The 22,742-nt window shown below is 33.8% G+C and overlaps 2 protein-coding genes, 1 non-coding gene and 1 pseudogene across 3 annotated transcripts; 3 read left to right on the top strand and 1 right to left on the bottom strand.

Annotated features, from left to right (window-relative positions):
* Positions 1-789: 789 nt before the first annotated feature.
* LOC125497544 (glycerol-3-phosphate acyltransferase, chloroplastic-like) lies at positions 790-18,600 on the bottom strand (annotated as a pseudogene).
* On the top strand, positions 1,214-4,393 carry LOC104893034 (putative B3 domain-containing protein At3g49610). The gene is made up of 3 exons (XM_057394654.1): positions 1,214-2,021; positions 4,095-4,148; positions 4,254-4,393. Exons 1-3 carry the CDS (start codon positions 1,214-1,216, stop codon positions 4,391-4,393), a joined length of 1,002 nt encoding a protein of 333 aa, XP_057250637.1.
* A 2,097-nt stretch (positions 18,601-20,697) lies between the features above and the next one.
* Positions 20,698-20,770, top strand: TRNAA-AGC (transfer RNA alanine (anticodon AGC)). The gene has a single exon. It is a non-coding gene; the product is annotated as a tRNA-Ala (tRNA).
* Positions 20,771-21,197: 427 nt separating this feature from the next.
* On the top strand, positions 21,198-22,082 carry LOC130591364 (putative B3 domain-containing protein At3g24850). The gene has a single exon (XM_057394653.1). The coding sequence runs from the start codon at positions 21,198-21,200 to the stop codon at positions 22,080-22,082; it is 885 nt and encodes a 294-aa protein (XP_057250636.1).
* Positions 22,083-22,742: the final 660 nt, after the last annotated feature.

The raw sequence follows: 22,742 nt of genomic DNA, 5'->3' as shown, positions 1-22,742 counted from the left end.
GTGTATGATATAATAAATCTTTTGTTTGATGTGGAGAGAGAGAGAAAATGCCAAAAAAATCGCTAATATATATTAAATAGGAAAACAGTTAGAAATTAATCTACATAAATATACAAACTTACTAAAGTTACAATGATTGTAATTGATGCATTCCATTAGTCAGAATTACACGTGGCAGAAGGTAGTGAGGGGGCTTTTGCAAATGACATGTGGACAGATTCTTTTAGTGATGACACATAAGCCAATTGAACCTTGTTTCATATATATATATATAGATTCACTTTGTGTATATAAGATATCATGGTTTATTCGAATTTTATTGTGAAGTTCTCTTTCTTTTATTTTGTAATGTAAAACTTGTGGTAAATATTTTAGTAAGTGTTATTAGGAGTAAATGAGTACCATTGATAATGTTAATTTATTGGTAGGTGCTCCACATTTTCTATACAACATTGTGGGTTTAAATCTTATTTCGATATATGAATTCTAAAAAGAGATGATAACAATAAAATAATGCTAACACCATCTTTGTCATTATAGTTAAAACTATATAGATATTTGTTTATTTATTATTATAATAATAACATTGAAAATGATATAATAAAAATAATATGCATAAAAGATTTTGAAAATTAAGTATAAATTAAAATTTATAGCCATATCAATTTTCCCATTGCATTTTAAAGGAGAAAGCACTCAATATCATACGAGTCCAATAGATAAACAATTGGGGATGTAGCTCAGATGGTAGAGCGCTCGCTTAGCATGCGAGAGATGCGGGGATCTCCAATTTTAATATTTTCTCTTTTTTATTTTTTTTTTGTTACAGAAACTCCATCTCTACCTCAACTTAGAATTCCAATCCTAATCAACTACATTTACATTTAAAATTATTGTCATTACAGAATCGGACTATATTTGCTACTTCAACTGGATTAGATTTATTTAATTCTTATAAATAGGCTTCATTTTGAAAAAAGTTTGGCGCACAACTCCATCCCTACTTCAACTATAAACTAATTTTCAAACCTTACAAACTCAATCCTACTTCAACTACATTTATGCTTAGGATTATTGTCCTTACCGAAATTGGATTACATTTACTACTTCAACTAGGATTATATTTGTTATTGTTATAAATAGGCCATTACTCTCCTCACATAATTTTTTATTTGTATGATCCAAAGAGCGATTTCAGCAAAATTGTATTAGAATGGAAGGAAAACAATCAGAACCTTTCAGATTATTTGGGTTCGATATTGTCCCATCAAGCTCAGCCGAAAGCTGTACCACAGCCACATATTCGGCAGCACATAATAATGCCGATGCTAATGCGAGTACTAGAATGGAAGGAAAACAATCACAAACTTTAAAATTATTCGGGGCGGACATTATTGTTGCACTAAGTTCAACCGAAAGCTCTAGCACATATCCGGCTGGAGTAGTACATGATATAGCTAGTACTAGCACACATACTGATAGAGCTAATAGGCAGCATAAGAGAAAGTGTTCTTCCGAAATCCACCAAAACAATAATAATATGTCTGTCGAAAGCCAACCAAGGAAAGAAAGAAGGCGAAAACCGAGTAAAGAACATATTAGTTTGGCGAATTTGAAACCTCCAAATCTTGATAGGGAGCTTCTTGAAGAAGTACGTAATCTAGGTGGTGGTGATGATCCGCCAAAACTCGTGATTCAAAAATATGTATTTTACTCGGATGTCGCTATAGATCAGGCACGATTTCAGATTCCTAGGAAAAAGATAGAAGGTAAAGGCATTCTCACCGCGGAGGAAGAAGATCAAGTTTTTAGAGACCATTTGTGTGGAAAAATGGACGTGACTGTTTTACTACAAACAAAAGAGATTTTCGGCAACATGCGTTTCAAAAGGTGGCCTCTTCCTCAGCCATCGGAAACGAAGGTTAAATGGAATTGTGTGCTGCAAAAGGGTTGGAATGAGGTGGCCAAGAAAATTGGCCTCAAAGAAGGAAATTATCTTCAAGTGTGGGCTTTTAGACATGGTGAACAGAGAAAAAAGCTTGGTTTTATTTTAGTCAAACTTACCAAGGAGCAACTTAACGAAGCACAGTAGTTTTTCTTTTCTTTAATTTTTTTTTTTTTTTTTTTGACGCAGAAGACAGTTTTTTTGTTTAAATATTTAATTTGTTTCTACAAGTTTATTTCATCATTTCCCTTTTTTCTATTACAGCTAAGAATTATATTTTTCATACCAGAAACACAGGCTATATATAGATATGCATAACTTTAAAAGTATTGTTTTGATGGAGTATTTCTGAGACCTCATTTCTGTCTTTGTGATTTTATGTTTCTTTTGGTTACGAAGCCTGAAAATGGAGGCCAGGTTCACATCAGAATTATTCTCTCTTTCTGGCCCCTTCTCTGTATATATGTGTTATATGTATATATTTTTTGGGGGTCAGTACTCAGTAGTGTGTATCTATATTGCAATTTGTATAACTTTAGCTAGTCAATTTAGCTAGCAATCTGTAAAAACTGCTAATACTTCATTGTAAATATAATGTGAGCATTCACCCATTATAACTTTAGCTAGGAATCTGTATAAACTGCTGATACTTCATTGTAAATATAATGTGCTACAGTCCAGCAACTGAATTGTTATTTCTCAAATAAGCACTTGGTACAAGATTTGATGTTTTATTGTTATCTGATCTTGTCTTCTGTCTTTCACTTACTAAATTATTAGTTTGTTATGGTTAGCTAATTCTCGTCCTTTTAGTGCAGATGGTTGAAGCTACAGATGCCCATATACCTTGTTAGTCTAAAGATTATTGATGTAAACAAAAGTAGCTGGCTTGCTGAGCAGAAGATATACATATTCTAGCATGAGCTAGACTGCTAGAGCATTGAACAAGAATCTGGGTGGCTTTAATGAGATACAGCTAGCTAGGTTGAGAGAGTTCAGTGGAATTGTCTGTTTACTTTAACATAATCTAAGATCAAGTGACCAAAATGCGTAATTGGTGTCCCTATATCAAGCTAAGCCATACTTGAATTATGCTTCTAAAAGTTCTTGAGTATGGACAAAATCTAATTTACATATCTTCTAATTTTATTTTAGTGATTTTTTTTACTCATCTTACACTGTCAAGTGTCAACAACAGATATTCATATTGTGGGTTATTTTGCATGCTCCATCTGTGTTATTTAGGTATTACTCATACTCTCATAGATAGGAAGAATATCGTGCACATCAGATGGCTATTGCTTATTGTGGAGTCGTTTAGATGAACTAGAGGACGTTATGATATAAATAAAACAAAAACATTACTCAACAAAATTATCAAAGAGCTAAGTAATTAACTTAAAGAGAGAGATCATAAGAGAGGGAAGTTTCATAAACGAAAGTAGCCATGGTGTAGTTGTGAAAAAAAGGCGGATTATGAGTGATGGCCTAACTAGCAGGTGACTTTTCTTACTTGACATCTCTTTATGTGTTTCATGAATTCTCCAGTAGTATTAAGTATACCTTATTTGCTAAAGAAATTAGAAAACACATTATGGGGTATAGTATTGGAGTTTCTAAGCATATCTCTAGCTAGAAATTGTAGAGTAACATCTGAAGCGATGACTGCTACAAAATTTATTTGTTGCTTTGTTTAGAAATTAGAACTCATTATCTTACAACGCAAACATAAATGACAATGTTGAGTCTTCAAGGTGGATGAATCTCTTTTAAGCCTTGATGCTATTTTTTTTACTATTCAATTACTTAGAAAACAGTCATAATTAAAATTGTCGATCAATGATCAGTAGTATGTCAATATATAGTACTTCATCTATCCTTAAATAATAGGAAGCATGGTCAATAATGCCCTGAGGGAATTTTTCAAGGCTTCACTAATTTAACTTTTGTCGATCCATTTGTTTAATTTAACTTTCTAAGTTTAGGGAGTGGTAAAGTTTGGTACAATCTAAAATGATTATATGCCTATCTTGGAGATCGATTTGTATTGATCTTGATTCCAGTGCAAAATAGTCTTCGTAGTACTCTTTAGATGAAGAAGTGCTTTATGTAGTAGTCAGGTTTTACTGTGCTATTTGTTCTGTTTCAGGTGCTTGTTGTGTTGCTACCCTGTTGCATGAGATGAAATGTCGTGGTAAAGATAGTATGGACTCTTCTCATTTCCCTGCTCGTTGAAAGCATACTTGTAAACACACTCATTGATAGATGTATATCATAATTAATGTTAACGATTCACTTGCAACTTTAGGCAATGGTATGGGAGCTGCAGTTGTTATTGTGAGGGGGATGATGCAGATGACCTATGCAATGCTCGTATCGTTGGGTCCCATGGTTTCCTCACCAAAGACGCTTAGTGATGTTTTGGAACAGCAAGCAACCGGTGTTTGATGTCTTTCGTCAAGTTGCAAATTAAGGAGTTGTTTGGTTGACATAAAAATTTATGAGAGGAACTTCTTAGAAAGTAAGATAAGGTGAAGTTGTTTTGTTAACAAAAATATACGAGGTCGTTCTTCTTAGGAAGTTTTATTAACTAGAAAATTGAAAGAAGTTATTTACTTAGGTATCTTAGGTAAGTATAGAACTTTCCATGATCAACTAAACAACTTTTGCCACTTCTTATGAAGTAAAACTTGAAGAGAAGTAAAACTTTCTTTGAGAATACTAATTCCTACCTACAATCAAATAAGCCCTTTAAACACAATCAGCGACACAATAGACTTCTTGATTGATATGCTAGCCATGATAGCTCAAAGTAAGGCTAAGCATGATTGTAATGCAGAAAACTTGTTAGGTTGGAGAATTTTCTCGATTGATTTTTAAAAGATTATTTTATGAGGGGATTGAGTTTTTAAAGATAAACTGGATACGGGAAAATAGAAGTTTATAATCCCAAAATGCTCTCCTAGCTACAAGCAAAACTAAAAAAAACATGACCTGCAATCAAATAAGCCCTTTAACACAATGAGCAACATAATAGGCTTCTTGATACATATGCTAGGCATGATAGCTCAAAATAAGGCTAAGCATGATTGTAATGCAAAAAACTTGTTAGGTTCGAGAATTTTCTCGATTGATTTTTAAAAGATTATTTTCTTTTGGGGGGGGGGGGGGGTTGAGTTTTTGAAGATATATTGGGTAGGGGGAAATTGAAGTTTATAACTCCAAAACGCTCTCCTACAAGCAAAATCAAAACATGACGAGAGAAATGAGGCATATTAGATAAAAATTATATGAAATGAAATAATAAAATTAAGAGTAACTAAAAGGAAATAAGTAGAAAATAAATTACAAAAATTGAACCAATACGACTAAAACAAGTAAAATAAAATAACTTACGAAGCTAAGAGCTAAAAACCAAAACGAAAGAACTAACTAATCTAATTAAGCCACAAAATAGTAAAAGAAGGATAACAAAGAATAAAAATATGAAAAATAAACTAATACGACTATGTTACGCACAAGTTTTGACCCTATGAGTGACTTAAATCACTCATCAACAATTTTAGTGAATTTATTGGATGAGGAATTAATTATATTTGTGAGAATTGTTACGTTTTATGTAGTGAATGAACTTTTGGTATTCTTATTTAAATTGTGAAAGTTTCATAGTTGTTTGAGCGAATCGTTGATTAGTGATTATTAATAGTGTAAATTGTTAAATGGTTGATATAAAAAAGCATAGGCATAGTTTTGGAAGAAAACTTCAAACATTAGCTGATTTTTATAGTGTAATTGAGAATGAGACTAAAAAAAACACTTTTATATAGATTTATAAAAATTCAAAATAAAAAGAAACATCCCAAAAAAATTATTGGGAGTGGTCATGTCAAGCTAATCAGGTCTCCCCATGTAATATCACGCTGTTCAAAGTATTCAAGCTAATCCAAAGATGAAAATTATCGGTAAGGCTATAGAATATCACCCTGATGCAAACGAACTTACTGCACATCAGGCTGCTCATGACTTCCCCCCATTGATTCTGCTAATGAGCCACAAAAGTAAGGCTGATGAGGAACCATAGTACCGTACAAATATGCCATTGACCCTTTTGCTTGGTATTATGCTCTGCAACCTAATACTCTCTGTTAGCAATGTGTCCCCTTAAGTAAATTACTACCTCAGATATAGTAATCTCTTTTGCTGTCAGGCATTATTAAATGCTTGTAATGGATATAGTGATGGAACAACAGTTTAGAGAAAGTACAAGACCTTGAACATGTTTTGTAACCCACAAACTATTTACACTAACATATCATAAGTGTAATATAATCTATAGTAGACTTATTATCTTACATATAAGTTCATATACTTCAGAGATTTTAAATTCATTTAATTGATATTTGCATAGAGCTATTTATAATAATTTTGCTTTCATTTAGATGAATTCTTCTCTATAATTATGGATTTGCAAAACATCGATGTTGAGATCGATGATGAGGATATGGCTATTAGGTTGTTGTGTTCTTTACCACCTCCGTATAAACACTTTCGAGATACCTTAATATATGGTAAAGATGATTTGAGTTTGCAGGATGTTGAGGAGGTCTTAACTCAGAGATATTTAATTAACAATAAATTGGTTAATAAATCTAATAATTCTGCTCACACAAATGCTTTGGTTGCTCATGGTGGAAAGATTCTGGCAAAATATGTAACTATTGTCATGTGAAGGGTCATATTAGATCTAAGTGTTGGACATTAAAGAAGAAAAATGGAGAAAGGTCCAATGAGGATCTGCAAATATTGCCGATGTTGTTCTTAATGATGATCATACACTTTAGGGTTACAAGATTTAGGATTGCGGTTTCTATGATCTCTTTATGTTTGGTGCCCTCTTGAGATCTTTTGGTAAAATGAGAAACCGTGTGGATTTTCTTTTTTGGAGTCTATGATAGATTGTTTTTGAGTTTGTAATAAATTAGCAATCTTGGTTATGCATTAGATTTTTTGTTTTCTAGTTATGTTATTTCTTATCTCAAATTTGATACTTTTGTGGTTATTAAGTACAATTGCAATTTGAAAATTATTGTTGTCATTCAGTTTTCTAGAATTGCCTCTTGAGTTTGTTGTTGAGATGAAGAAGTGTTTGAAGAGAGGTTGGTCAATTGAGGAAGCATGCTTAGCGTTGGAGACTTTTATACTATCGATCTAGGCCATGTGATGGTTTTGTATACGGATTTTGTGTTCGAAGACGAATCGGTACACAATTACAGAAGATATGTCCATTTACTGGATTGCCTACAATGAGTAGGTTTATGAAATTTTGTTTAATGTGGAGGTTCTATGGTTTTTTAAGTGAGCATCACTTCTTGGTTCAAGGTGGAGTTATCTTGTTTGATCGTTTTCAAGTCAAGGTGGAGATCTGTTAATGTTTCGTGCCTTAAAAATCGTCAGAAATTGGTTTCGCAAGCCCGCATGATCCGATCAGGCGGGTACGCCCGATTGGGCGTACGTCGCGAACTACGACTGGGCGCACGTCGCTCGATCGGGACCGAGTCAGTAGCAGTTTGGAGAAGTTGGCCGCCAATCGGGATGTCAGCCCGACCCGATCGGGCGGCTTAGTGGCTCAGCATTTTGACTTATTTCGGTTTTCTTATTTATTTTTTAGGGCTTGTATGGGGTTCCTTATGTTATAAAATGGCTTCCTGGTGCTCATTATTTTATACACAACTTTAGAAACACTTTTAGCCTCTGGTAAACTTAGGTTTCCTTGTATTTTTCTCTTGTTTTTCTTCATTATTGGGAAGAAACTCTAATCCTCCATCTGTGGACGTAGGTCAAATTTGACTGAACCGCATAAATCCTTGTGTTTTTGTTTGGTCACTTTATTATTCCATTGATTTTGTTCCGCATTAAATCAAACTACAACACCTTGTTTCCTACACAAATAGTTACCGAGAGCATATAAAGGTAGATAAAGATTGGAAATTACCTAAAAGGAAAGCAAAAGGCCTCCATTGTCAACTAGTCCAAGGTTGTGACAGAGAACAAGTCAGGGTTGATGCACCTACATCTTGTTTTCCAAGTATAGCATCTGTGAGGACTTTATATTGTTCATCAACAGAATCATGCAACGCTTTTGTGTAAGCTGACTTAGCCTGCAATGAAATGACCATAAGAATCAAAAATTTGGGCCTTGTAATGCATGCACCTTATGTTTGCCAATCTCGTACGAGAGAGATTTGAACTATAACCAACCTCTCCTCATTTTCACAACCTAGAGACAGATCATTATAGTTGATCTCCGGCCCTGCAGATAACCCAACTCCATGATATTGCATCACTCTTTTCTCACCAATTTCTTTTTCAACCTGCACAGAGAAGCAAAGGTAAGTCCTGAAGAACATAAAAGCAAATCAAAATGGGCTTGATGAAACAGCAGGAATACCTGTGCTGGAGGGGGCATAATGTCATAGCATAATAATGCTAATGGATAAATGTGTCCAGGTACGCCAGCATGTTCAAGAGCCTTCTCATATTATCCACTGAAGAGACATCAAATTTTGCCTGAAGGTTTTCAATCATTATCATATAGATGCTAAAGGATTAAATTAGCAGGAAAGAAATGCTAGGTCCTTTATCCTTGGGAAGTAGACTGTAAATCACAGAAGAGGAATCATAGCAAGTAATCAACTATGAACAGTCAAAAGGTATATTAGCGTGACCAAAACTTAAGAAACAGGGAAAAGAATGTCAAAAAAAAAGAATCAATCTAGTGAAATAATTTACAAGTAAATCAAGACAAAGGAAGTTGCAGAAAAGAAATCCAAGGACTTAATTTGAAAATGTTGATCTTTCGAACAGCTAGAAGCATTACATCACTCATCGCATAAGATACAAGAAAAAAGCAATCGCCACAAGAAGTCATCGTGACAAGTACATCAGATGTCAGAAGAAAAAAAAGCAACAGGACTAAGATTGTGTTATAAATTGTCACATATAGAAACTTACAGGATACCATTCATCAGTGACAGCATCTGGACGATCTCTTCCACCACTGGGTGCGATCCAGATTATTTTTGAACCACCTCTGGATATAGATAATACATTCAGAAGACCCAGCAGGAATAAAAGGAAAGGGAAATAGGGAGAGGTATGTAATATTATTTAGAACTAGCAACTCTATCATCTCATGCGATATTGTGAGATATACTTTCATACTTCCATGTTCCATGTACAGCATCAAATTTAGCCATAACCACCAGAAAAATCAATGACACATGCATGCACATGAAAAGTAGCAAATGGAGAGTGTCATGTAAGTAGCTTTCCTGGTAATTGTGTCTGTGCAAGCCTATTATATGGCTTCAATATAAGTTCAATGGCCATCCTGATTTACAGTTATACACAGATACTTTTAAGCGTATATGCCTAATAGTTAAACACCTGAAATTTAAGTTCAGAAGACCTTTCTGAATTACATACAAAGTGTCCAAAGCTCCTAGAAACAAACTATTCATTGTTGATCATCTTGGAATTAAGTTTCTCCAATTTCCTTCACCAGAGATACAGTCTGTGGTCTTACCAAGAAAATTCAGAAACCATCTATAAATAAGCACAAAAAGGAAATACAAGAACATGGGATAGGAATTTGTGTTACTTTCATGATCAAGAAGTATTCTACAATTTTGAAAGCAAAAACCAAAGAGAGACTCAATTTGAATTCATAGATCACATTAAAAGGAATGGCAGTTCTCATTTCACGAATAATTCAGCTGAATTCAGAATAATGTAGCTACCTTAAAAGTAAGACCAACTCTTTTAAACTCTTGTATTTGCTCTTTTCTTTACATCAACAAGCTCAGGAACATCATGCATGTGCTTCTTAGAGTAAACACAAAGAAGATCCCTGAGCCAAAACAAAATAGAAAATTAATGATAACCCGTCATCAAGAACCAGGCAAACTTCCGTAAGGTTAGAGATAGGACCAACAAAATCACCTTCCCATGCTAAAGGGCTTGCAAACAGGATCAGTTACAACTCGATCACCAGCTATATAAATCTGCAGCATATAAAAGTTACACCTTTTCCATGTAAGCATTGATAAATTAATGGACATGGGTTCAATTCACATATATGACATATAGCGTATTAACGTCACCAAGTTTTCAGCGATGCGTGAGTTTGTCTTCTCCAAAAGCAGTGCAATAACGGCAGGATCAGCTTCAGTTTGATGGTTGGACATCAAGACAACGTTATGCCCCTACACAATTGAGATATTAGATTAGCAGTTGTGGCCTTGTGAGAATAAGATGGAGCGAGAGCAATGATGAACTAGGCCTCCTTTATGCCATATTGAGACTTCCATCAGAGAGAGACATGGAACTAGAAGAAACACAAAATCTTGTTCATAAAAGGGTACCCTACAATTAGATCTGGTTTCCTCAAGCAAATTTTTACAAATCGATATTGGTTAGTAAAAGAAACTACGTTATCTTACTTTCTCCAGATCACATATTAGTCCCATAAGACTTCCTCTAGTTCATCTAAAAGACTCCACAATAAGCAATAGACATCTTATGTGTACGATATTCTTCCTATCTAGGAGTAATACCTAAATAACTCAGATGGAGCACGAAAGCACGCAAACTAACCCACATATGGATTCTGCTGCTGACACTTGACAGTGTAAGATGAGTCAAAAAATCACTAGAATATAATTAGAAGATATGTAAATTATTGTCCATACTCAAGAGCTTTCAGAAGCATCATTCAAGTATGGCTTGATATAGGGACATCAATTACGCATTTTGGTCACTTGATCTTAGATTATGTTGCTAGCAGGTGATTGCCCAAATAAACTGACAATTTTACTGAACTCCCTCGACCTAGCTGTATCTCATTAAAGCCACCAGATTCTTCTTCAAATCTCTAGCTCATGCTAGAACATGTATACCTTCTGCTCAGCAAGCCAGCTACTTTTGTTTAGATCAATAATAGTTAGACCAATGTCCACAAGGATATGGACATCTCTAGCTTCAACCATTTGCACTAGAAAGACGAGAAGTAGCTAATCATAACAAACTGGTAACTTACTAAGTGAAAGACAGAAGACAAGAGATAACAATAAAACTTCAAATCTTATACCAAGTGCTATTTTGAAAAATAACAATTCAGTTGCTGGACTGTAGGCTGTAGCACATTATATTTACAATGAAGTAACAGTTTATACAGATTGCTAGCCAAATTTGGGTGAATGGTCACCTTCCCCTTTCTCTTTTCTATTTTTTATTTTTTATTTTTTTGGAAATTGACTATTGTTATAGACTGTTGCTAGTCTCCTGGGTAAACAGAGATTAAGATAGAACAAGAGAGCTTAAGAGAGAATAAAAGAGGAAAGGTTGCAACTTTGTATTTCAGCAAAATAAAGGCACAAAGGTTTACAGCCTTTCGAGTAGCTATTCACTCCTACTGACTACAAATGATTACTCAAATTTCAAGATAGATTCCTACGAAATCCCTTCCCCTTATTTATAGTCCTACTGAGATATTTTCTCTCCCATTTTCTCTCACTACCTCTGACATTCTCCTGCCGCATTCTTGCTGTCACTTGTCCTTGGCAGAATATTACCCAGCGGTATTTTCCACCTCACCCTTGCTCATGTCATCTGGAGTAAGTAAAATGTATGGGTGGTTTGGGTGGGTGCATAACAACTATCTATAGGGTATGAAAAATATTGCCAATCTCAGAAGCCTCGATCAACTGATGGTGAAACAGGTTTTTCCTAACTCCAGGTCCCCAATTTTACAAGTAATAATAACAATATAAATACACACTACTGACCCCAAAAAATATATCACATACAGACATGCAGTGGTACACATATATACAGAGAGGGGGAAAGAGAATTTCTGATGTAAACCCGCCTCCAGTTTTAGGCCTCGTAACCAAGATAAGAAAAAAAAAATCAGAAGATAGAATGAGGTCTGAGAAATACTCCATCAAAACAATAGTTTAAAGTTACGCATATCTATAGAATGAAAAATAGAATACAGGCTCTAATAGAAAAAAGAGAAATGATACTACCTCTGTATTTTTTTAGTTACACCATTTGCTTTTACACATTTGTCGAGACGATTCTTTGAACGTTATTATCTCTTATTGGGTATAAGTAAAAATTACAAAAATTTGATATTTGGAATCTACGCATTGAGATGAATCTAACAAGACCCCACTTAACTATGTTTTTTTTATATGATAATGCGAGATAGTTTTGAAAAGTTGGTTGATGAATAGTGCAACAAAACCAAATGTTGCAACTAAAAAAATACGAGGTAGTATATGCAGCCCTTAGGATGAAGTTAGAAAAAATATATTCAGTAATGAATAAGCAATACTTACATTGATTGACGCGTCATTAAGTCATAAATTCCAAAATTAATATTTTATAGGAAATGCATTTAAAACTAATTTGCAACCCTAACTCCCTAAGGAGTAAGGACTGCATATATCAAAATTATAGTTTCTGGTATAAAAACTGGAAACAAGAATGCAGAACATCACAATACTTGATAGTAACACAGAAGTTGCAGCTACGAGTAATATCCTCCAGTTAGTATCATGCATCCAAAATTTACCTCACCACAAGCAGAAGACCAAACAGGATAATACGAATATATGAGATAGGATACCTGCTGAAGCTTCTCCTCCATCTCATGGAAAAGGGTGATATTGCCAACATAAGAATTTCTGAAATTAAAGAATGAGTATTATAGGATCACGATAGTGGTAACTAACACTTGGTTAACCTATAAATACAGAGCTAGACATGCATATGCTGTGTTATTTAACCAATCACAACACCAGCAAAGATATCAAACCAACAGAATAGTCAAATACTACTTCAAAAGAACAGCCTACAAAAGTTGGCCATGTTTTCCTCCACAACTAATACAGTAATGCAATGCAATTTGCTTCTTCAAACTAAGTAATAATTCGCCAGTGATAATAAAAAGGTTTGCTGGTTACAAAATTTTAATTCCAAGTAATCAGATAGCAACCAGCATTATGCAAAGGCCACCACAAGAACTTCAACTTCCTGTACCACATAAGGCTATTCTGAGGTGTGGTACCTAAAATCATGCTACAACATCCATTTTGGCAAGTTACGTCGCAGTGTCAGTTAGGGGTGAAAGTTATTCGGATAAAATCCAAAATCCAATCCAACCCAATCCAAATTAGTAATTCGGATCGGATTCGAACTGTGTTCGGATTGGATTCGGATTGAGAATTTTTGAAAAATTGGATTTTCGGATCGGATTGGATTGAGGGTAATTGGATCCAAAAATCCAATATAACCAAATAATAATATGCCTTGTATTATGTATCTAGATTGGGCTTAAGTGCTTAACTGATTTTTTATTATAAAAAAACCTACTCCATTGTCCAATACACATAGAGCTTCAATCCTTCCCCTAAAGCACTAACTGCACTTAATTCCTCATTTCCTAAATCTGGCTGTTGTTGTGCTTAATCTATTTCATCGAAAAATTAAAGTTTTAAAAAAATCGGATTTTCGGATCGGATCCAATCTAGAGTATGAAATTTCGGATTGGATTGGATCGGATTCAAACCCTAATTGGTTTGGATTCGGATTGAAAATTTGAAATCCAAATTTTATTCGGATCGGATTGGATTAGGCCCTAATCCAAACCGCATACCGAACTTTCACCCCTAGTGTCAGTGGACTTCGTTGCTAAAAGAGCTCGAGTGCTCAACCTATCAAATATCAACCTTATTGCATCTCGTGAATATGGTTAATCTCGACCTCTTTAAGCATTGAGCTGCTTAGTTCGGGAACTTCACAAAAAGAGAAACGCAATTGCCCTCCTTGTTTACCTTTGTTAGCGTTTCGCTCACTTTTCTAGATCCCTTTCTCCATTTTTGCGAAATGGAATCCCTATGAAAGTCTCACTTTCTGGTTCCCTTTATCTCTCCACACCTAAACCCAGGAATATCAATAACTCATGAAAAGCCCAATCTGTTAAGTCCCAACTCTCAAACATTTGGTGATACGTGAACTCGTGCAGTAGTCTCCACAAAACAGTCAAAACTCATATCCACTAGAAAATTGAACATGCACAACATTCTCTTAAAAACCTGAAATAAGATAAGTTTTGACCTAATATCAACTATCAAGTCAACTAAGTAAAGTATTTGGTGTGAAGAAAAAGGATGCCACAAAGAAAAAGACAAGAAGTTGACTCACCCAAAATTAATCAATGGTCAAATGTAATTTTGACCAAATGAAAAATAGTCAAACGGCTCTCGAATAGCTTTGTGATATGGTGGAAATATGTAAGGATCCTGGAAGACATATTAGAACCACATAAGTCACTAACAGGGGCATGAAGCCCATCATATAATAAAACTGTTCTTTCTAAATTAATCTATTAATTGCATGCTATTCAGTTTTTCATTTGGAAGAGTATATCTAACATTATAACAACCCAATATTTACCAGCCACAAGTGGACACATAGAACAAGATATTGAGCATATCAGTGATCATAATAAATGTGAACAAAATTACCTTAATATCCAACAATACAAGATCCAGCATAGCACTCATGTTTGACAGCACAATATCATCAGCATGAGAAGATCCACTAGAAAGGACCTGAACCATTAGCAGTTGAGTTTTATGATAGATGTCACAACCACTAAAAGATAATCATAGTAAAGACTTCAACGCAACAACATAAAATTCTCCATCATCAGAATTAAGAACGGAAAAAACAGAAGAAAGACAAGTTCATCCAACAGGTTTCTCGGAGTCTCTACAACACATACAACATTACTTCAGTGCTTCTAGAAATCTCCTTTCCTAGACAAAACATAACAGAGAGGCCACATTCAACTGACCTTCATTACAATACGCAATACTAGGCAACAATGGTATGCTACTTCATGACACATAAGATGTCCATAGTTCTATTAACCCTTATCCAATACAGTGTGCTACTTGATAACGCATAAGAAATGCACACAGTTCTAAGAGTCCTTTTTTTCCATACAAGATAATTATTCTCTGCTATCAAATTAGTAAACCATCATTACAACAACAACAACAACAACAACAAAGCTTAATGCCAAAAGGTCGGCTAACATGAACGTCATAAGAAATTGTTTCCTTGGCCAACGAAACAATAAGCTTAAGGAAATAATTTAAAAGGAGTAAACAAAGAAAAATGAGAAAAAGTGAAAATGAGGAAAGTAAGAAGATAGAAAACACAAGGAACTAACATCCGAATGACGTGTGAAGAGAAAAACAAAAAATGTGGATATAAAAATCAAATTTGAGAAAGACTTATAGCAGAGGGTGTAACAGGAAATCAAAACTTGAGGATATAAAAATAAAACTTGAGAAATTATATAACAGAGGGTAACAAGGAAAAAAAAAATAGAAAGGTTAGAGACAACCCAAAGAGAGATTAAATAAATATGTTTCAGGGTGAAAAGTTTTCAGCACAAGAGTAGAGTAAAAAGAACCAAAGGGAATAGATGTAGAATCAAAGTAAACCACAACTAGAGAAACAAAAAGGAGATGACAGTCAGACACAAATCACAATTGCCCTTCAACTTCGAGGGTTCGGCAACAGAAGTCTAAATTAGGATAATAGTCAGATGGCATGGATAAGGAGTCCAAAGTTCGCCAGGAATACGTGAGGAAGTAAAGAAGAGAAGAAATTCCCGATTCAAGGACACATCCGACACAATAAAAACAAATGAAATGAATCACAAGTACCAGTACTTGAGCTCTATACACTGTTACATATTACAGTAATGAAAGGCAAACAAGAGTGAGCAACGCATGCTTGCAGTCAAAAGGACTCATTAAAGATCATAACAGAAGAATTTCATTTGTGAAAACAAATATGGCATAATTTTTGAAAACCTACAAGTATCTTTCCATTTGTAGGTGAATAATTTATTACTTACTGCATTGCGGTAGTTGTGAAGAACTTCCTCCATAGCCAACGCAACACTTACAGGAATCCTACCAAGTTCAGAATTTTCTTTTATTACAGAAATCAGCTCTGCAGAGAATACAAATCAAATGTGTAAAACACAAGAATGCACCGCTAAACGAAGATAATTGAGATAGAAAGGGAACTATTTGGGAAAAAACTTTCTCTGTCATCTTTGGGCCACAGAACATTGTCTAGCTACAGTTTCACTTAACACGATACCGACCAAAACATCTGTGTTAAAACATAGCACATTGCAGCAACTTCACAATGGTTAAGCACTCAAAATTTTCACTGGTGTTCGATAAATCAATAAATACCAACAAAAAATGCAGGGTTAGAATTCAACTTTAAGCAATACCATAATAAATAAGTCCAGCCCGAATCTGGTTATCCAAGACTCAACTTCACCCAGTCAGCTTTTAAAGATAGGATGAGTCATTCATCTCTTCATCACCTTCCCTATAATGAGCAACGAGCTACAAAGTACTGATCCATTATCGACTTCAGAAGGCAATACATTGTAAAACCAACTACTTCTGATTCAGTAAGGTTTAAATCCTGTAGTCATGCTCCATCCATGTCTTGCAAAGATTCTAACCTCTATTTTGTCTTTGCTCCACTTCAAGGTAAGGAAAAGCTCTATGCTGATCAAACAGAGAATTTAAACCATGCTTTCATACACAATGCTATGCTGTTCCCAGTAGTCAAACAATCAGGGATCTCAGAGTGAAATCTCAATAACTCCACCTATACATTACATCTACTAAGTAACAACTTTTGTTGGGTTTTCTAAGGGGTACCCCTGTGTTTTTTAAAATTCTACGTTGTATCCTCTTATGTTTCTTATTCTACATAATACCCTTCAACTTTTTACCTAAGAAAAAAGGCATGAATCTTCTTCCTTATCAATATGAAGTCTAGCAAAGGTTAAGATCACATAGCATCTTTGAGAGCAGCAATCCTGGATAAATATGGATATTGAAGCTCTAGAGGTTGACTCACTACATTAATCATGCGGAAACAGAGTCCTATATCCCCTCTTCACCTTAATACTCAAGTAAGATCATCTAAAATTTTATCCAAGACTTACCAAAATGTAAGATCTTCAATAATTCATCTCATAACAAGACTTTCTGCTCAAAATTTGTGATTCAACTTTAAATCACAAAAGTTGTTCATCAAATAACCTATTCTGCAACAACTCATACGTACCAACATTGAAAAGAAATAAACTATTCCAAAAAAAAACTCTGGATATCATTAGTCAGTTGCTCAATTTTGCTGCCCATGTTAATTATTTATTGGTTTATATTCAGGTTAAACAATCTATCACTGGATTTAGGCTACGCTATGTAATTAACCACAAATCTAATAGTGCCAGCCCAACTAGTCAACTACGACAAATAATCAGCAAATGCAATACGATTGTTCACTTAAAAAAATGCACATAGCCTTATGAAAATATTGCAAATCTTTCCTTCTCTCTCCCATCTCCTTTTGTCAGTATGCAACAACATGAGAAATCATAATAAGCCGTCAGCAACTAGATACTTGAATCATCCTAGGCTTCCTAGCTAACTTCTAATATGCTCATAGTACAGCTCTAAATAGTCACTTATTCAAAAAACACTAAGGATGTCTCTAGAATGGCAGTCACCTCTTCATGTTCACAAGAAAATTTTAAGTGACATTGTTTCAACAAATATGAAACAATCATCCTAGGAACACCAGCAACAACCTCCAATTATTCAATTAGAATAAAGACCTTATACGTCATCAAAGAAGAATTACAATATTCATGTGACTTTATTACTATGTAACACTAACTCAAGATCCTTCATCCTAAGAAGTTGGCCAACAACGAACTGCTGGCTTTCAAATTCGACATCGTTACATGAGCTTATATTACCAAAAAAAAGAGGAAGCAATTGGCAAAGATAAACAACAAAAATTATAAAAGTAAACAACATTAACTGTCATCAACTTCTGCACACACACAAAATGAAAAGGAAAAAGCGAAGACGACGCAACCAAATCATCAGACAAGAAAACAAGCAGAGAATTGTTTATAGAATACGGAGTAAATAATTGAGAAAGATAGACGAAAATAACAGAAATAAAATAAATGCTCAGAAATCAATCCAACAAACAGAAATAACTAAAACTGATCAAAATTCCAACACACAAACAAAACAATCAAAGAACCTATACTTATTGTAGTACTTTATCATAAATGATTAAAGACTTAAACGAATAAAAGAGAGAAATAAACCTTCTACAGAAAGAACGTCGGAAAAAGTACGAGGACGATAGAGTGAAATCTCATTCTCTCTCTTGATATCAATCGTGTTATTCTCCTCTTCAAGCGATTTAGCAGCAGCAGCAGCAGCAACAGAATAAGAATCAGCAGATGACGATGACGATGATGAAGGAGCAGCGTCCGCCATTAATCTGAGCTTGGAAGAGCAGCAGCAGAAGAAAGACGAGTTACTTCGATTGAACGAAGTGTAACGAAAAACAAGCGCAAACGCAGGAGAAGACGAAGACGAAGACGTGGAAAACGAAGAGGAAACCCTATCTTTGAAAACCTCAAGATAATGCATGAGAATTCTTTTATTAATTAAGTACTTGTTTTTGTTTCAAATTTATTGAATCAATAATTATTATTAGAATTCGTGCCTTTAAGATGGCAATAATGTAAAATCTAAAATTATATTTCATGATATATAAAAATCTTTTGTTACAACATTTTTAAACTTTAAAATCTTGTAATCGTAATACATACATATATAAATACATAGATAAAATAAAATACACATTAAAGTGCGCGGGAATATTTTGTTTTGTAAATTTAGGATTTTAGGATGTTTTCCTAAAATCATGGTTTGAATATTAGCTCGTGATTTAAAGTTTTTATAATCATATCGTGTAATAAAAAAATATATTTTAAAACTGACTTATGACCCGTGCGTTCAATGACTGATGTAGCTAATGTCATGATAAAATACACGGGAGATTTTTTGTTGATTAGATATATTGAAAAATATTGATGACTATTTTATTTATACAAATTCTTTAGTAACACAGATATAAAAATATACAATAAATTAATGTGGGACAGGGGTAACTTTTTGCCGTAAATACGTCAATTTTATTAATCTAGAATTGACCCATTGAAAATTAAAAGTTACACTTTGCTTAAAAGGTACCTCTTTTAACTTGTGAAATCACCCACTTGATTTTTTTTTTTCTTAATTATATTTTTGAAGATTATTTGTAGAATAAAATTATCTCCCCCTTTCTAGATTCTTTGTTATTCTGTGATCTTTGATTATCTTACTATTAGATATATCCATTAAAAGGCTCCTACACTTCGAAATCACTATTTTGTTTGTGATGGTAATTGACAATGGTATATCAAATCTTCTTGAGCTACAATTATTTATAATAATATGGTTGTTGATATTATTACATAAGGTAATTCATTTTACACGAATTTTTTCAATCTTCGTCATCCATAGCCCGACTGTATAATGATATGGTTGTTGTATAATAATATGGTTGTTTTTGTCATTCCATTTAATTTCAATTATATAAACCAAACTCCTATTTTGAAAAAACTCTATCAATGTCGCTTGTTTCCTCTTAACCAGTGCAAATCTAAGTGAGACTGTGAGAGTGGAATCATAGATTGTCAAATTTCTAACGTGGTAATTTTATTTTTTTATATCACACTTCATCATTTTTTGTTTATACTTCAAATTGGTGAATATGCACTTAATTTTTTTTTGTTTAATTAAAAGTTGTACCAATTCTCTTTGCTTTAACCCCACTAAATCCTAATAAGTAGGTGGTCATTGAATTTTTGAGTTGATGATTTAAGCTTTAATTCTTAAAAACTTTTTTAAAAAGTATTTTTTTTACCGAGAATTAAAAATAAGGTGGTTGACAGTATGTATCTACTTCCGTGTATGATATAATAAATTCTTTTGTTTGATGTGGAGAGTAGAGAGAAAAATGCCAAAAAAATCGCTAATATATATTAAATAGGAAAACAGTTAGAAATTAATCTACATAAATATACAAACTTACTAAAGTTACAATGATTGTAATTGATGCATTCCATTAGTCAGAATTACACGTGGCAGAAGGTAGTGAGGGGGCTTTTGCAAATGACATGTGGACAGATTCTTTTAGTGATGACACATAAGCCAATTGAACCTTGTTTTATATATATATATACTTGTTTTATATATATATATAGATTCACTTTGTGTATATAAGATATCATGGTTTATTCGAATTTTATTGTGAAGTTCTCTTTCTTTTATTTTGTAATGTAAAACTTGTGGTAAATATTTTAGTAAGTGTTATTAGGAGTAAATGAGTACCATTGATAATGTTAATTTATTGGTAGGTGCTCCACATTTTCTATACAACATTGTGGGTTTAAATCTTATTTCGATATATGAATTCTAAAAAGAGATGATAACAATAAAATAATGCTAACACCATCTTTGTCATTATAGTTAAAACTATATAGATATTTGTTTATTTATTATTATAATAATAACATTGAAAATGATATAATAAAAATAATATGCATAAAAGATTTTGAAAATTAAGTATAAATTAAAATTTATAGCCATATCAATTTTCCCATTGCATTTTAAAGGAGAAAGCAATCAATATCATACGAGTCCAATAGATAAACAATTGGGGATGTAGCTCAGATGGTAGAGCGCTCGCTTAGCATGCGAGAGGTACGGGGATCGATACCCCGCATCTCCAATTTTAATATTTTCTCTTTTTAATTTTTTTTTTTTGTTACAGAAACTCCATCTCTACCTCAACTTAGAATTCCAATCCTACTCAACTACATTTACATTTAAAATTATTGTCATTACAGAATCGGACTATATTTGCTACTTCAACTGGATTAGATTTATTTAATTCTTATAAATAGGCTTCATTTTTAAAAAAAAATTGGCGCACAACTCCATCCCTACTTCAACTATAAACTAATTTTCAAACCTTACAAACTCAATCCTACTTCAACTACATTTATGCTTAGGATTATTGTCCTTACCGAAATTGGATTACATTTACTACTTCAACTAGGATTATATTTGTTATTGTTATAAATAGGCCATTACTCTCCTCACATAATTTTTTATTTGTATGATCCAAAGAGCGATTTCAGCAAAATTGTATTAGAATGGAAGGAAAACAATCAGAACCTTTCAGATTATTTGGGTTCGATATTGTCCCATCAAGCTCAGCCGAAAGCTGTACCACAGCCACATATTCGGCAGCACATGATAATGCCGATGCTAATCCTAATGCGAGTACTAGAATGGAAGGAAAACAATCACAAACTTTAAAATTATTCGGGGCGGACATTATTGTTGCACTAAGTTCAACCGAAAGCTCTAGCACATATCCGGCTGGAGTAGTACATGATATAGCTAGTACTAGCACACATACTGATAGAGCTAATAGGCAGCATAAGAGAAAGCGTTCTTCCGAAATCCACCAAAACAATAATAATATGTCTGTCGAAAGCCAACCAAGGAAAGAAAGAAGGCGAAAACCGAGTAAAGAACATATTAGTTTGGCGAATTTGAAACCTCCAAATCTTGATAGGGAGCTTCTTGAAGAAGTACGTAATCTAGGTGGTGGTGATGATCCGCCAAAACTCGTGATTCAAAAATATGTATTTTACTCGGATGTCGCTATAGATCAGGCACGATTTCAGATTCCTAGGAAAAAGATAGAAGGTAAAGGCATTCTCACCGCGGAGGAAGAAGATCAAGTTTTTAGAGACCATTTGTGTGGAAAAATGGACGTGACTGTTTTACTACAAACAAAAGAGATTTTCGGCAACATGCGTTTCAAAAGGTGGCCTCTTCCTCAGCCATCGGAAACGAAGGTTAAATGGAATTGTGTGCTGCAAAAGGGTTGGAATGAGGTGGCCAAGAAAATTGGCCTCAAAGAAGGAAATTATCTTCAAGTGTGGGCTTTTAGACATGGTGAACAGAGAAAAAAGCTTGGTTTTATTTTAGTCAAACTTACCAAGGAGCAACTTAACGAAGCACAGTAGTTTTTCTTTTCTTTAATTTTTTTTTTTTTTTTTTTTGACGCAGAAGACAGTTTTTTTGTTTAAATATTTAATTTGTTTCTACAAGTTTATTTCATCATTTCCCTTTTTTCTATTACAGCTAAGAATTATATTTTTCATACCAGAAACACAGGCTATATATAGATATGCATAACTTTAAAAGTATTGTTTTGATGGAGTATTTCTGAGACCTCATTTCTGTCTTTGTGATTTTATGTTTCTTTTGGTTACGAAGCCTGAAAATGGAGGCCAGGTTCACATCAGAATTATTCTCTCTTTCTGGCCCCTTCTCTGTATATATGTGTTATATGTATATATTTTTTGGGGGTCAGTACTCAGTAGTGTGTATCTATATTGCAATTTGTATAACTTTAGCTAGTCAATTTAGCTAGCAATCTGTAAAAACTGCTAATACTTCATTGTAAATATAATGTGAGCATTCACCCATTATAATTTAGCTAGGAATCTGTATAAACTGCTGATACTTCATTGTAAATATAATGTGCTACAGTCCAGCAACTGAATTGTTATTTCTCAAATAAGCACTTGGTACAAGATTTGATGTTTTATTGTTATCTGATCTTGTCTTCTGTCTTTCACTTACTAAATTATTAGTTTGTTATGGTTAGCTAATTCTCGTCC

The sequence above is a fragment of the Beta vulgaris genome, chromosome 5, assembly GCF_026745355.1.
Source record: "Beta vulgaris subsp. vulgaris cultivar EL10 chromosome 5, EL10.2, whole genome shotgun sequence".
NCBI lineage: Eukaryota > Viridiplantae > Streptophyta > Magnoliopsida > Caryophyllales > Amaranthaceae > Beta > Beta vulgaris.
This window is presented reverse-complemented; position numbering and strand designations above follow the sequence as displayed.

Bases quoted from the DNA above. Each gene is read 5' to 3' on its own strand.
- LOC130591364 (XM_057394653.1), top strand. From the start codon at position 21,198: ATGGAAGGAAAACAATCAGAACCTTTCAGATTATTTGGGTTCGATATT.
- LOC104893034 (XM_057394654.1), top strand. From the start codon at position 1,214: ATGGAAGGAAAACAATCAGAACCTTTCAGATTATTTGGGTTCGATATT. The intron at 2,022-4,094 runs GTGAACAGAGAA...GTTCTGTTTCAG, and splicing joins AGTGTGGGCTTTTAGACATG to GTGCTTGTTGTGTTGCTACC. The intron at 4,149-4,253 runs GTATGGACTCTT...TTGCAACTTTAG, and splicing joins GAAATGTCGTGGTAAAGATA to GCAATGGTATGGGAGCTGCA.